General features: G+C 44.6%; 1 protein-coding gene across 1 annotated transcript in view; it reads left to right on the forward strand.

The window, feature by feature from the left end:
* Positions 1–13000, forward strand: part of gcn1 (GCN1 activator of EIF2AK4) — a 154919-nt gene that overhangs the window by 65663 nt on the left and 76256 nt on the right. The window contains exons 21-25 of the mRNA XM_070887575.1: positions 1721–1899; positions 3665–3758; positions 4232–4345; positions 9531–9729; positions 12609–12764. Of these exons, the coding sequence (XP_070743676.1) occupies positions 1721–1899; positions 3665–3758; positions 4232–4345; positions 9531–9729; positions 12609–12764 (742 nt within the window). The remainder of the gene's footprint in view (positions 1–1720; positions 1900–3664; positions 3759–4231; positions 4346–9530; positions 9730–12608; positions 12765–13000) is intronic.

Genomic DNA, 13000 nt, shown 5'->3' on the forward strand with positions numbered 1-13000 from the left:
GGTGGAGAGGGGGGTGGAGGGGAGGGGAAGAGGAGGGGCTCGAGGGGAGGGGAGGGGAGGTCAGGGGGGTAGGTGGAGGAAGTGGGTTGGAGGAGAGGAGGAAAGGGGGGTTGACGGGGGGGGTGGAGGGGAGGGGAGAGGAGGAGGAGGAGTGGGGGAGGAGAGAGGGAGGGGAGTGGGGGAGGAGAGGGGGAGGGAGTGGGGGGAGGGAGAAGGGAGAGGTAGGGAGTGGGGGGAGAGGGGGAGGGAGTGGCGGGGAGAAGAGGGGAAGGGCGGGGGGAGAGAGGAGAGAGAGGGGGGGAGGCTGAAGGCTGAACGGGTCGGGATCGCCCCCAGCAAGATGCCGGGCGGTGCAGGCCCCGCCGAAGACGTGGAGAGGGAATGGACCTGATTGGTGTGTGGGAGGAGGGGGTAAGCCGGAACGGAGCGGGGGATCGGTGGGAAGCAGGAGCTCGAGGAGGGAGGTGCAGTCTGATTTCTGCCGCCCCAGTGAGCCCATTCGGCCAGGGCGAGGGGCAGCGTGCTTCAGGCACCTGCCCCACAGTTTCGGGCGCCTGAAGCGAATGCATATGTGCATATACTGGAGCGTGCATGTGCCCCGGTCCCAGCACTGTTTTCAGCGGCAAGACCTGGCTCCGCCCCCCACAGTTGTGCTGCGCCGCACCGAGCCGAGGACCTGGATCGACCTGAGGGAGTGGAGAATACCGAGGTAAGTTTTAGGCGCCGTTTTGAGCGCCGAAATCAGGCATGGCTCACGAGGCTGCGCTGTTCAAAGCGCGGCCAAAACTTGACCCCAATGTTTCCACTTGTGGGAAAGAGCATAACCAGAGACCATCAATATAAGATAGTCACCAAGAAATCCAACAGGGAATTCAGAAGAAACTTCTTTCACCAAAGAGTGGTGAGAATGTGGAACTTGATACCACAGTGAGTGGTTGAAGTGAATAGTATAGGTGCGTTAAAGGGGAGGCTAGATAAACATATGAGGGAGAAGGGCATAGAGGGTTATGCTGATAGATTAAGATGAGGAAAGACGGGAGGAGGCTCGAGTGGAGCACAAATGCCAGCATGGACTGGTTGGGCCGAATGGCCTGTTTCTGTGCCGTATATCCTGTGCAATGTAAATTTTATAAAGAGAAATGATCCCCAGCCCAAGAGGACGGCAACATTCTAATTGGAGCTTGTACATTTTTCATTAAATGGGGCTGCTCATACTTTTCGTAAGTAATCTAACATTGTAATTTGCTAAAAAAGTGTCATACTTGAAGTAATTTACAGTAAGTCACAACAGTGAATACACATTTTATATTTACAACAATTACTTGCATTTATGTCGTATCTTTAACACCGTAAAATGTCCTAAGATGCTTCACTGGTATAAATCAGACAAAAGTCAACACCTCGCCAAAGAAAGGAGACATTAGGACAGTTGACAAAACGCTTGGTCAGAGAGGTAGTTTTTAAGCAGAGTCTTACAGGGTCAAAGAGAGGTGGAGAGGCGAAGAAGTTTGGGGAAGGAATTCCAGAGTTTGGGGCCTAGAAGGCTGAAAGTATACCTGCCAATGGTGGGGCAAAGGAAGTGAGGTTGCACGAGAGTCAGACGTTGGAGGAACGTAGGGTTAGTAAAGAGAGATATTTATCAACCAGTTGAGTAATACAATTTTTTTTGGTGGTTGAAAACACGGGTTGGGTTCGACTCTCTCTACTTCTTGTTTTCTAGGCCGTCATGAATGCTGTGGGCTCCCTGTCTATCCTTGCTTCAGCAGTCATGTTGCCACACCTGAGCAGCCTGATCACGAGCATGTTGGAAAACCATGCTTTCCATCAGGTGACTAAAGAAGAATACGAGATCATGCTAGTTCCTGAGGGAGTGTTGTATGACAAGTCTCTCATCCAAATGTAAGTAATGACGGCTAGGCCATTATTTCTCAGTTGCTCAATCTACACATTTGAGATTGTGGTGCAGGGGCGTGGCGGGCAGATGATCAATTGACCTCTTGAGTTCACTGCCTGTGCTGCCATTTTGCCATCACACTGTAATAAAATCTTACTTTTAACAACATATTTTCCCCGTCCCATTGTTGACAGCAGTTCTGTCATTTTCTTTCTCTACCCTGTGTATTGGTGAAGTGTTGTTGGGCAGTAGCCCTGTGCAGTTGAGGTTTTGTCACAGTTTGTTTTACAAGTTAGCACCGCAGTCATTTTTGGTAACCGTTTTCTTCAACCTGATGCAGGACTAACGGTGCTCTAACTTGTATCATGGTGCAGCCAGACGTTTGAAATCGACTCAACCTTGAGGTGTGATGTTGGTGTTTATTACTGTCTTCCTGCACACATCTCTATTTAAAGGTTTAGTGATCAGAGAAGATAATTTGTCTATTCCACTGTCTGTCAGTCCACATGTTAACATTCCACTTGAGCTGCTCCATCCACCAAGCAACTTTATTTAAAGGCACAGATACAAACAAAGAAAGCCCATTCAGGGCAAACAGTTCTCATTAAATACCCTATTGAGTCTGCCAGGTATGTATATTGGTCACTACTGCCACATGACCATGGGCTTCTCTTGGAGATACAGCTTCCTTGAGACCTATTTTTTTAAATTACAAAATGATTTGTCCTGTCCACAATTATACAGTGTGAAATTGCCACTTGTTTATAATTACAAACATAAAGTACAGAAATCTCCTTACTTTGCCACATTTGATTTAAGTAGTGTACTATCGGTAGCAATGCTAAAAGGAAAGTGTCTTCCTCATTCTTTGAAATAAGTTCTTATTTAAATACGATGTTGCTTTGAAGCTCACCTGTTGATTCTCTCTCAACTGGTGCTGGTTGGAACACTGGGTTTAAGTTTTTGTGTGGTAGTTTGCTTTCTCATTCAGTGCCTGCTGGCCTGTCTGGTCAAATAACGACATACAGTTCAGACCAATGCCATATTAGCAGGGGAGAGCTGAGATCACCTGACCAAAATGGCAGTGCGAAGACAACCATTTCTTAAAAGAATAGTGTCCCTCCCATGCTCTTCTTCCTTTGCTCCCCCTGCCCTCCTCCCACCCATGTGGAATTATGGTGGAGCTTTGCTCTCAGTGAAAGATAGTCAGATCTGTGGTAGGCAGTCTATTGATCGGTCCCTGTGAAATTAGTATTTTTCTCCTCCAGGTTTTCAGCCTCTCCCGGGAGTTTAGATAGAGCAAATAAAGAGAATCTGTTTCCAATAGCTGATGGGTCGATAACGAGAGGGCACAGATTTAAGGTGATTGGAAAAAGGACCAGAAACAACATGAAGAAAAATAATTTACGCAACGAATGGTTAGGATTTGGAATGCACTGCCCGATGGCGGGTGGGGACAGATTCAATAGTAGCCTTCAAAGTGCAATTGGATAAGCACTTGAAGGAAAAGAAATTGCAGCAATATGGGGAAAGAGTGCAGGAGGGAGACGAATTGGAACGCTCTTCTAAAGAGCCGGCACAGACTCGATGGGCTTAATGGCCTCTTTCTGTGCTGTACTATTCTATGATTACATGGCTGTGGGGGAGGAAGTGTCAAGTTGTGATGCTCCAGTCATGGTATGGGGCATGCTTGATGGACCCAGCTGGTCCTTTCCTGCCCGTCAATTTCATATGTTCGTAAGTTTTAGGAATCATTCTATTCTGTGCCAGTACTCAACAGGAAACTACAAAGAAGGCCAATCTGAAACGGGAGAACAAAGCTTATTCCTTCAAGGAGCAAATCATTGACATGGAACTTAAAGAGGTAATTAGCAATTTATTTCCTTGCCCCTCATTAGTTTGCCTTGTGATTTTTTAGATCCTTTAAACGGCTCTTTATTCTTCTTTTCTGCTTTCTTGGCACGAACTTACCAACTTTGAAACTCGCCCTGACCACAATGTGATCACTGGGTAAATCAGGGCCTAGTACCAATTCCAGAATACCGATGGCTATTTTAACACAACTTCTCAAAACTCGACAGAGTGGTTTTGTGAAATGTTCCTGTATTATGATTTGCACACAGATATTTTGTTGAGATCAAACAGACAAAATATCCTGCACTGTGTAAAGGCGTGGGAAGTGTGAAATTGCGACTCGTTCATAATTAAAATTTTTGTGGCTTTTAAAAAGCTGCCTTCTAAAGATAGACTCATTTGATTTTAGATTTGCAATGAAGTTGTGACGTATGTGTGGCAGAGAATTTTAACCTCGTCTTAAAATAAAACAATGTGTGATAGGAGATAAAGAAGAAGAAGGGTCTGAAAGACGAAGTGCAGCTGAGCAACAAACAGAAGGAGATGCTGCAGTCCCAGCTGGAGAGAGAGTCTGTGATCAGGAAGCGACTGCGACAGGTATGTGGGAGGAGTGTGTTATACAGAGAAGCTCCAATACCACTTGTCTTAATATGTTTCTTTTTAAATGTTTAGTTTTGGTTGAGTTTTGATTTCCTCACAAGCTGAGGGATACCTAATCTTCATTTGTGTAGCCAGATATGATCAGTTCTGGGAGACCATGCGTTAAATACTATTGTCATTGTGGTATTGCAGATAGCTGGAGTGCAACAGGGATGCCTACTTCTGCATTTCCTATACAGCCCCAAAATATGCAGTAGTTTCTCTTTCTCCCTCTGCTAAAGGTTATTGGCCCCTTGCGTTAGCCTTGTTGCCAAATGTTCATGACAAAGTCTGTCGATATTGGTCCTGGGCGATGAGCCTTCAGAAAATATGCTACAGTTCTTTTCAGGACAAGCGTAAATACTGTAGGGAGTATGCTAACACCAGTGACTGATCCTATGCACCCTAGAAGGCCATCTAGAGACGAAATAAAGCTGAGAAAAATAATACAGCACTGAGCCATTCAATACATTGGCTGCTTCAAAACTGGTTCAGCACATCGACAACATCTGTCAAAGGCTTTAAAAACTGCGCAGAATGCAAAAGACCACTAACAATTGCTGAAGCTCTCTCTAATTTCATAAAAGGCTTGTTGCGTACATGCTAACTGCAACTTGTCAAATTTCCCTGGAATTCACATGAAGAACTTCTTGAACGGGGGCTCTAACTGAGAGACTGATGGTGAATTCTCTGGACTTTTTATACTGTGGACCCTCACCAATCATTTCAGACAGGGTCCTTACAGTTAGCATAGACAGGGCACAGAAAGGGCTTTAAACTAAATAATGGGGGGAGGGTTCAGGTGAATGAAAATGTAAAAAGTCAGAGAAAAGAGAAGGCAATCGAGCAGGGTAGCGATGGGGGAAATGATAACCAGAGTGTGACGGGAAGGGGCAGAATGTTTAAAAATAAGAGTGTATCAGAAAGTGCGGTCAAAGCAGGTGTTTTTGTGACTGGAAGGCTGTTTCCAGTGGGTTCTGCAGGGATCAGTACTGCGTCCCTTGTATTTTGTGGTAAGTCATCCTCGATCGAGGGACCGCCGATGATGATGATGATGAGATTTGAATACAGGGGGTAGGATTAAAAAGTTTGCAGATGATACTAAAATCGGCTGTGTGGTTGATAATGTAGAAGACGTTGATAATGTAGAAGAAAGCTGCGGACTGCAGGAAGATAGCAATCAACTGGTCAGGTGGCAGAACAGTGGCAAATGGAATTTAATCCGGAGACGTGTGAAGTAATGTATTTGGGGAAGGCTAACAAGGAAAGGGAATACACATTTAATGGTAGGATACTGAGAAGTGCAGAGGAACAAAGGGAGCTTGGAGTGCAGGTCCACAGATCCCTGAAGGTAGCAGGCCAGGTAGATAAGGTGGTTAAGAAGGTATACGGAATGTTTGCCTTTATTAGCCGAGGCATAGAATATGAGAGCAGGGGGGGGTTATGCTTGAACTGTATAAAACACTAGTTAGGCTACAGCTAGAGTACTGTATACAGTTCTGGTCACCGCATTACAGGAAGGATGTGATTGCACTGGAGAGGGTACAGAGGAGATTTACGAGGATGTTGCCAGGAGTGGAGAATCTTAGCTATGAGGACAGATTCGATCGGCTGGGGTTGTTTTCCTTGGAACAGAGGAGGCTGAGGGGAGACCGAATTGAGGTGTACAAAATTATGAGTGGCCCAAATATAGTGGATAGAAAGGGCCTTTTTCTCTTAGCAGAGGGGTCAACAACCAGGGGGCATAAATTTAAAGTAATTGGTAGAAGGTTTAGAGGGGATTTGAAGGGAAATTTCTTCACCCAGAGGGTTGTGGTGGTCGGGAACTCACTGCTTGAAAGGGTAGTAGAGGCAGAAACCCTCACCACATTTAAAAAGTACTTGGATATACACTTGAAATGCTGTAACCTGCAGGGCTGCGGATCGAGAGCTGGAAAGTGGGATTAGCCTCTTTTTGGCCGGCGCGGACACGATGGGCCGAAATAGCATCCTTCCGTGCTGTAAATTTCTCGGGTTCTATAAATGGTAAAAAGACAAAATTAAAAGCTCTATCTGAATACGCGCAGCATTCATAACAAGATAGATGAGTTGACAGCACAAATAGGTATAAATGGGATCTGATAGCCATTACAGAGACGTGATTGCAAGGTGACCAAGGCTGGGAATTGAATATTCAGGGGTACCTGACAATTCGGAAGGATGGACAGAAGGGAAAAGGAGATGGGGTAGCTCTGTTAATAAAGGATGAGATCAGTGCTATAGTGAGAAATGATATTGGCTCAAGATCAAGATGTAGAATCAGTTTGGGTGGAGATAAGAAATAATATGGGGAAAAAGTCACTGGTAGCATAGTCTATCGGCCCCCTAGTAATAGATGCACTGTTGGATGGAGTATAAATCAAGAGATAATGGAGACTTGTAGGAAAGGTACGGCAATAATCATGGGTGACTTTCATTTTCATATTGATTGGATAAATGAAATTGGCCATGGTTGCTTGAGGAAAAGTTCATAGAGTGTATCAGGGATGGTTTCCTTGAACAGTACGTTGCGGAACCAACCAGGGAGTAGGCTATCCTGGATCTGGTACTGTGTAATGAGGCAGGATTAATAAATAATCGCACAGTAAAGGATCCTCTAGGAAAGATTGAATTTCAAATTGAGTTGGAGAGTGAGAAAGTTGGATCTCAAACTAGTCTGCCCTGATCTTACATTAAGGCGATTACGGCAGAGTTGGCTAAAGTGGACTGGAAAAATAGATTAAAGTGTAAACCAGTTGATAAGCAGTGACAGACATTTCAGAAGATGTTTCATTACTTTCAACAAAAATATATTCCATTGAGAAGGAAAGACTTTGAGAAGGGAATACCATCCGTGGCTAACTAAGGAAGTAAAGGATGGCATCAAACGAAAACAATGGCATATAAAGTGGCCAAGATTAATGGGAGGACAGAGGATTGGGAAATTTTAAAAAACCAGCAGAGGATGACTTTTTTTTTTAAAAGAGAGAAGATAGACTGAGTAAACTCGCAAGAAATATAAAAACAGATAGTAAGAGCTTCTACAGGTATATAAATAGGAAGAGAGTAGCTAAAGTTAACATTGGTCCCTTAGAGGATCAGACTGGGGAATTTGTAATTGGGAACAGGGAAATGGCAGAAGACACTAAAAACATCCAAATAATTGATAATCAAGGGGCTATAGGGAGGGAGGAACTTAAAACTATCAATATCACGAAAGTAAAAGTACTCAGTAAAATAATGGGACTAAAGATAGACCTGATGGCTTACATGCTAGGGTCATAAAAGAAGTGGTTGCAGAAATAGTGGATGCATTGGTTGTAATCTACCAAAGTTCCCTGGATTCTGGAGAGGTCCCAGTGGATTGGAAAACGGCAAATGTAACACCCCTATTGAAAAAAAAATGAGGCAAACAGAAAGCAGGAAACTATAGACCAGTTAGCCTAACATCTGTCGTTGGGAAAATGCTAGAGTCCATTATTAAGGAAGCAGTAGCAGGACATTTGGAAAAGCAGAAGACAGTCAAGCAGAGTCAGCATGGTTTTATGAAAGGGAAATCATGTTTGACAAATTTGCTGGAGTTCTTTGAGGATGTAGTGAGCGGGGTGGATAAAGGGGAACCAATGGATGTGGTGTACAGGATTTCCAGAAGGCATTCGATAAGGTGCCACATAAAAGATTACTGCACAAGATAAAAACTCACGGGGTTGGGGGTAATATTTTAGCATGGATAGCGGGCTGGCTAACTAACAGAAAACAGAAAGTCGGGAGAAATGGGTCATTTTCCGGTTGGCCAACAATGAATAGTGGGGTGCCGCAGGGATCGGTGCTGGGGCCACAACTATTTACAATCTATATTAATGACTTGGATGAAGGGACCGAGTGTAATGTAGCCAAGTTTGCTGATGCTACAAAGGTGGATGGGAAAGCAAGTTGCAAGGCTGACACAAGGAATCTGCAAAGGGATATAGTCAGGCTGAGTGAGTGGGCAAAAATTTGGCAAATGGAGTATAATGTGGCAAGGTGAGAGATTATCCACTTTTGTAGGAAAAATAAAAAGGCAAATTATTATCTAAATGGAGAGAAATTACCAAGTGCTGCAATACAGCAGGACCTGGTGGTCCTTGTGCATGAAACACAAAGTTTGTAAGTAATCTGGGAGGCCATTGGTATCTTGGCCTTTATTGCAAAGAGGATGGAGTATAAAAGCAGGGAAGGCTTGTTCCAGTTGTATCGGGTATTGGTGAGGCCACACCTTGAATACTGCATGCCGTTTTAGTTTCCATATTTACGAAAGGATATACTTGCTTTGGAGGCTGTTCAGAGAAGGTTCACTAGGTTGAGGGGGTTGACTTATGAGGAAAGGTTGAGTAGGTTGGGCCTAAACTCATTGGAATTCAGAAGAATGAGAGGTGAGCCTATTGAAACGTATAAGATTTTGAGGGGGCTTGACGAGGTGGATGCAGAGAGGATGTTTCCACTGATGGGGAGACTAGAACTAGAGGGCATGATTTTAGAATAAGGTTCCGCCCATTTAAAACAGAGATGAGGAGAAATTTCTTCTCCAAGGATTAAAAATCTGTGGAATTCGCTACCTCAGCTGTGGAAGCTGGGACATTGAATAAATTTAGACAAAAATAGACAGTTTCTTAAACGATAAGGGAATAAGGGGTTATGGGGAGCGGGTGGGGAAGTGGAGCTGAGTCCGTGATCAGATCAGCAATGATCTTATTGAATGGCAGAGCAGGCTCGAGGGGCCGTATGGCCTACTCCTGCTCCTATTTCTTATGTTCTTATTTAAGGAGGGATATACTTGCATTGGTGGCAGTTCAGAGAAGGTTCACTCGATTGATTCCTGAGATGAGGGGGTTGACGTATGAAGAAAGGTCAAGTAGGTTGGGCCTATACTCATTGGAGTTTAGAAGAATGAGGGGATGTTATTGTAAGATACTGAGGGAGCTCGACAAGGTAAATGCAGAGAGGATGTTTCCACTTGTGGGGGAATCTAGAACTATATATGTATGTGTATTCTTCTTACACTGGTAACTATTTGCCTCCTTTTTGAACATATTTAAATGAGTTTCTTGTTTAAGAAATGTTGTTTTGATCTGTTGTGTTCCCACAGTTAGATGAGGATTTGCAATCTGCTCTGAACGTGCTGAATGCCGTCATCAAGAGGAACCCGTCTGGTTTGACGCAGCAGATCCCTACTTTGATGCGCTCGTTCCTACCGCTCTTCCGATCACCACTAGTCGCTCCCAGACTTAAAGAAACATTTTTGGCACTAGGTGCATGCGTCTTGCCAGCAGATCTAAAAAACCTGGGTAAGCATCAATGGCTTGTTATGTTTTTAAACTCGTGGCTACTGAGGGTGAATCTTTGCTTTGGTTACTGTAAGCTGAAGTAGGTGTCCCCTGAATTCTGTGGCACCTCCAAGCCACCTGCAGCAAGAGAATGGAGATTCTATATTTTTTAGTTTATGAAAATATTGATAATCCCCTCAAGCAGTGTACCCCAAACTGGTATCCCAGACTGGGCAGTGGAGTGCTTTTCCTCTAGCTCGTAACCAATGTGAACAACCATTCTACGTGTTATGGCTGTCGGCTGTATAATAGGAAAAATAGCAAAGAGATGAGCACTTTGGTGATCGGGCTACTCGAGTAATGGGCACTCTGATGGGACGACTCAAGGAATGGGCACTCTGATGGGACTACTCAAGGAATGGGCACTCTGATGGGACGACTCAAGGAATGGGCACTCTGATGGAACTACGCAAGGAATGGGAACTCTGATAGGGCTACTTGAGGAATGGGCACTCTGGTGATGGAGCTACTTGAGTAATGGGCACTCTGGTGATGGAGCTACTCGAAGAATGGGCACTCTGATGGGACTACGCAAGGAATGGGCACTCTGATGGGACTACGCAAGGAGGATTTGATTAGGGCAGGGAAAATGGAGTACGAGAAGAAGCTTGCAGAGAACATTAAGAAGGATTGCAAAAGTTTCTATAGATATGTAAAGAGAAAAAGGTTAGTAAAGACAAACGTAGGTCCCCTGCAGTCAGAATCAGGGGAAGTCATAACAGGGAACAAAGAAATGGCAGACCAATTGAACAAGTACTTTGGTTCTGTATTCACGAAGGAGGACACAAACAACCTTCCTGATATAAAAGCGGTCAGAGGGTCTAGTCAGGAGGAGGAACTGAGGGAAATCCTTATTAGTCGGGAAATTGTGTTGGGGAAATTGATTGGATTGAAGGCCGATAAATCCCCAGGGCCTGATGGACTGCATCCCAGAGTACTTAAGGAGGTGGCCTTGGAAATAGCAGATGCATTGACAGTCATTTTCCAACATTCTATTGACTCTGGATCAGTTCCTATCGAGTGGAGGGTAGCCAATGTAACCCCACTTTTTAAAAAAGGAGGGAGAGAGAAAACAGGGAATTATAGACCGGTCAGCCTGATCACAGTCGTGGGTAAAATGATGGAATCAATTATTAAGGATGTCATAGCAGCGCATTTGGAAAGAGGTGACATGATAGGTCCAAGTCAGCATGGATTTGTGAAAGGGAAATCATGCTTGACAAATCTTCTGGAATTTTTTGAGGATGTTTCCAGTAGAGTGGACAAGGGAGAACCAGTTGATGTGGTATATTTGGACTTTTAGAAGGCTTTCGACAAGGTCCCACACAAGAGATTAATGTGCAAAGTTAAAGCACATGGGATTGGGGGTAGTGTGCTGACATGGATTGAGAACTGGTTGTCAGACAGGAAGCAAAGAGTAGGAGTAAATGGGTACTTTTCAGAATGGCAGGCAGTGACTAGTGGGGTACCGCAAGGTTCTGTGCTGGGGCCCCAGCTGTTTACACTGTACATTAATGATTTAGACGAGGGGATTAAATGTAGTATCTCCAAATTTGCGGATGACACTAAGTTGGGTGGCAGTGTGAGCTGCGAGGAGGATGCTATGAGGCTGCAGAGTGACTTGGATAGGTTAGGTGAGTGGGCAAATGCATGGCAGATGAAGTATAATGTGGATAAATGTGAGGTTATCCACTTTGGTGGTAAAAACAGAGAGACAGACTATTATCTGAATGGTGACAGATTAGGAAAAGGGGAGGTGCAACGAGACCTGGGTGTCATGGTACATCAGTCATTGAAGGTTGGCATGCAGGTACAGCAGGCGGTTAAGAAAGCAAATGGCATGTTGGCCTTCATAGCGAGGGGATTTGAGTACAGGGGCAGGGAGGTGTTGCTACAGTTGTACAGGGCCTTGGTGAGGCTACACCTGGAGTATTGTGTACAGTTTTGGTCTCCTAACCTGAGGAAGGACATTCTTGCTATTGAGGGAGTGCAGCGAAGGTTCACCAGACTGATTCCCGGGATGGCGGGACTGACCTATCAAGAAAGACTGGATCAACTGGGCTTGTATTCACTGGAGTTCAGAAGAATGAGAGGGGACCTCATAGAAATGTTTAAAATTCTGATGGGTTCAGACAGGTTAGATGCAGGAAGAATGTTCCCAATGTTGGGGAAGTCCAGAACCAGGGGTCACAGTCTAAGGATAAGGGGTAAGCCATTTAGGACTGAGATGAGGAGAAACTTCTTCACCCAGAGAGTGGTGAACCTGTGGAATTCTCTACCACAGAAAGTTGTTGAGGCCAATTCACTAAATATATTCAAAAAGGAGTTGGATGAAGTCCTTACTACTAGGGGGATCAAGGGGTATGGTGAGAAAGCAGGAATGGGGTACTGAAGTTGCATGTTCAGCCATGAACTCATTGAATGGCGGTGCAGGCTAGAAGGGCCGAATGGCCTACTCCTGCACCTATTTTCTATGTTTCTATGAATGGGCACTCTGATGAGACTACTCGAGGAATGGGCACTCTGATGGGACTACTCAAGGAATGGTAACTCTGATAGGGCTACTCGAGGAATGGGCACTATGGTGATGGAGCTACTTGAGTAATGGGCACTCTGGTGATGGAGCTACTCGAGGAATGGGCACTCTGATGGGACTACTCAAGGAATGGGCACTCTGGTGATGGAGCTACGCGAGGGATGGGCACTCTGATAGAGCTACTCGAGGAATGGGCACTCTAGTGATGGAACTACTCAAGGAATGGGCACTCTGTTGCTTCTGAGCTATAGGGTGGCATCAAAATTCAATGTAAAGGTGACCTTACTTTCTGTTTTTGATTTAGGCTCTCTGGTTGGTCATGTGACCCTTCGGCTGTTGAAACCTGCGTGCAGTTTGGATGAAGCTTGGTGTCAGGAGGAACTTCTAACTGCTACCGCCCGTGCTGTGTGTCTCCTGCGTTCGTGTACTGTGCCCAACCGTGCTGGCAAAGTTGAGGCTGGTATGTCAATCGACTGAAGTAAAATTACATCATGTCATATTTCTTGTGGTAATCACTCAATAAATATGTTAAGTTCAGGTTCTGAGGGAACTCAAATCTTTGTTTAAAAATCTCAATTGTACAAGTCTGTGATGAATAAATGTACCTCTTCCCTCATTAATGTCTAAATTGCCTCCTTGCAGAACTGTACAATATGGAGTTGAGAATTCTTGCACTGTTTACAAAGTTTTGATCCT

This window comes from Pristiophorus japonicus, chromosome 8 (genome assembly GCF_044704955.1).
Source record: "Pristiophorus japonicus isolate sPriJap1 chromosome 8, sPriJap1.hap1, whole genome shotgun sequence".
Lineage (NCBI taxonomy): Eukaryota > Metazoa > Chordata > Chondrichthyes > Pristiophoridae > Pristiophorus > Pristiophorus japonicus.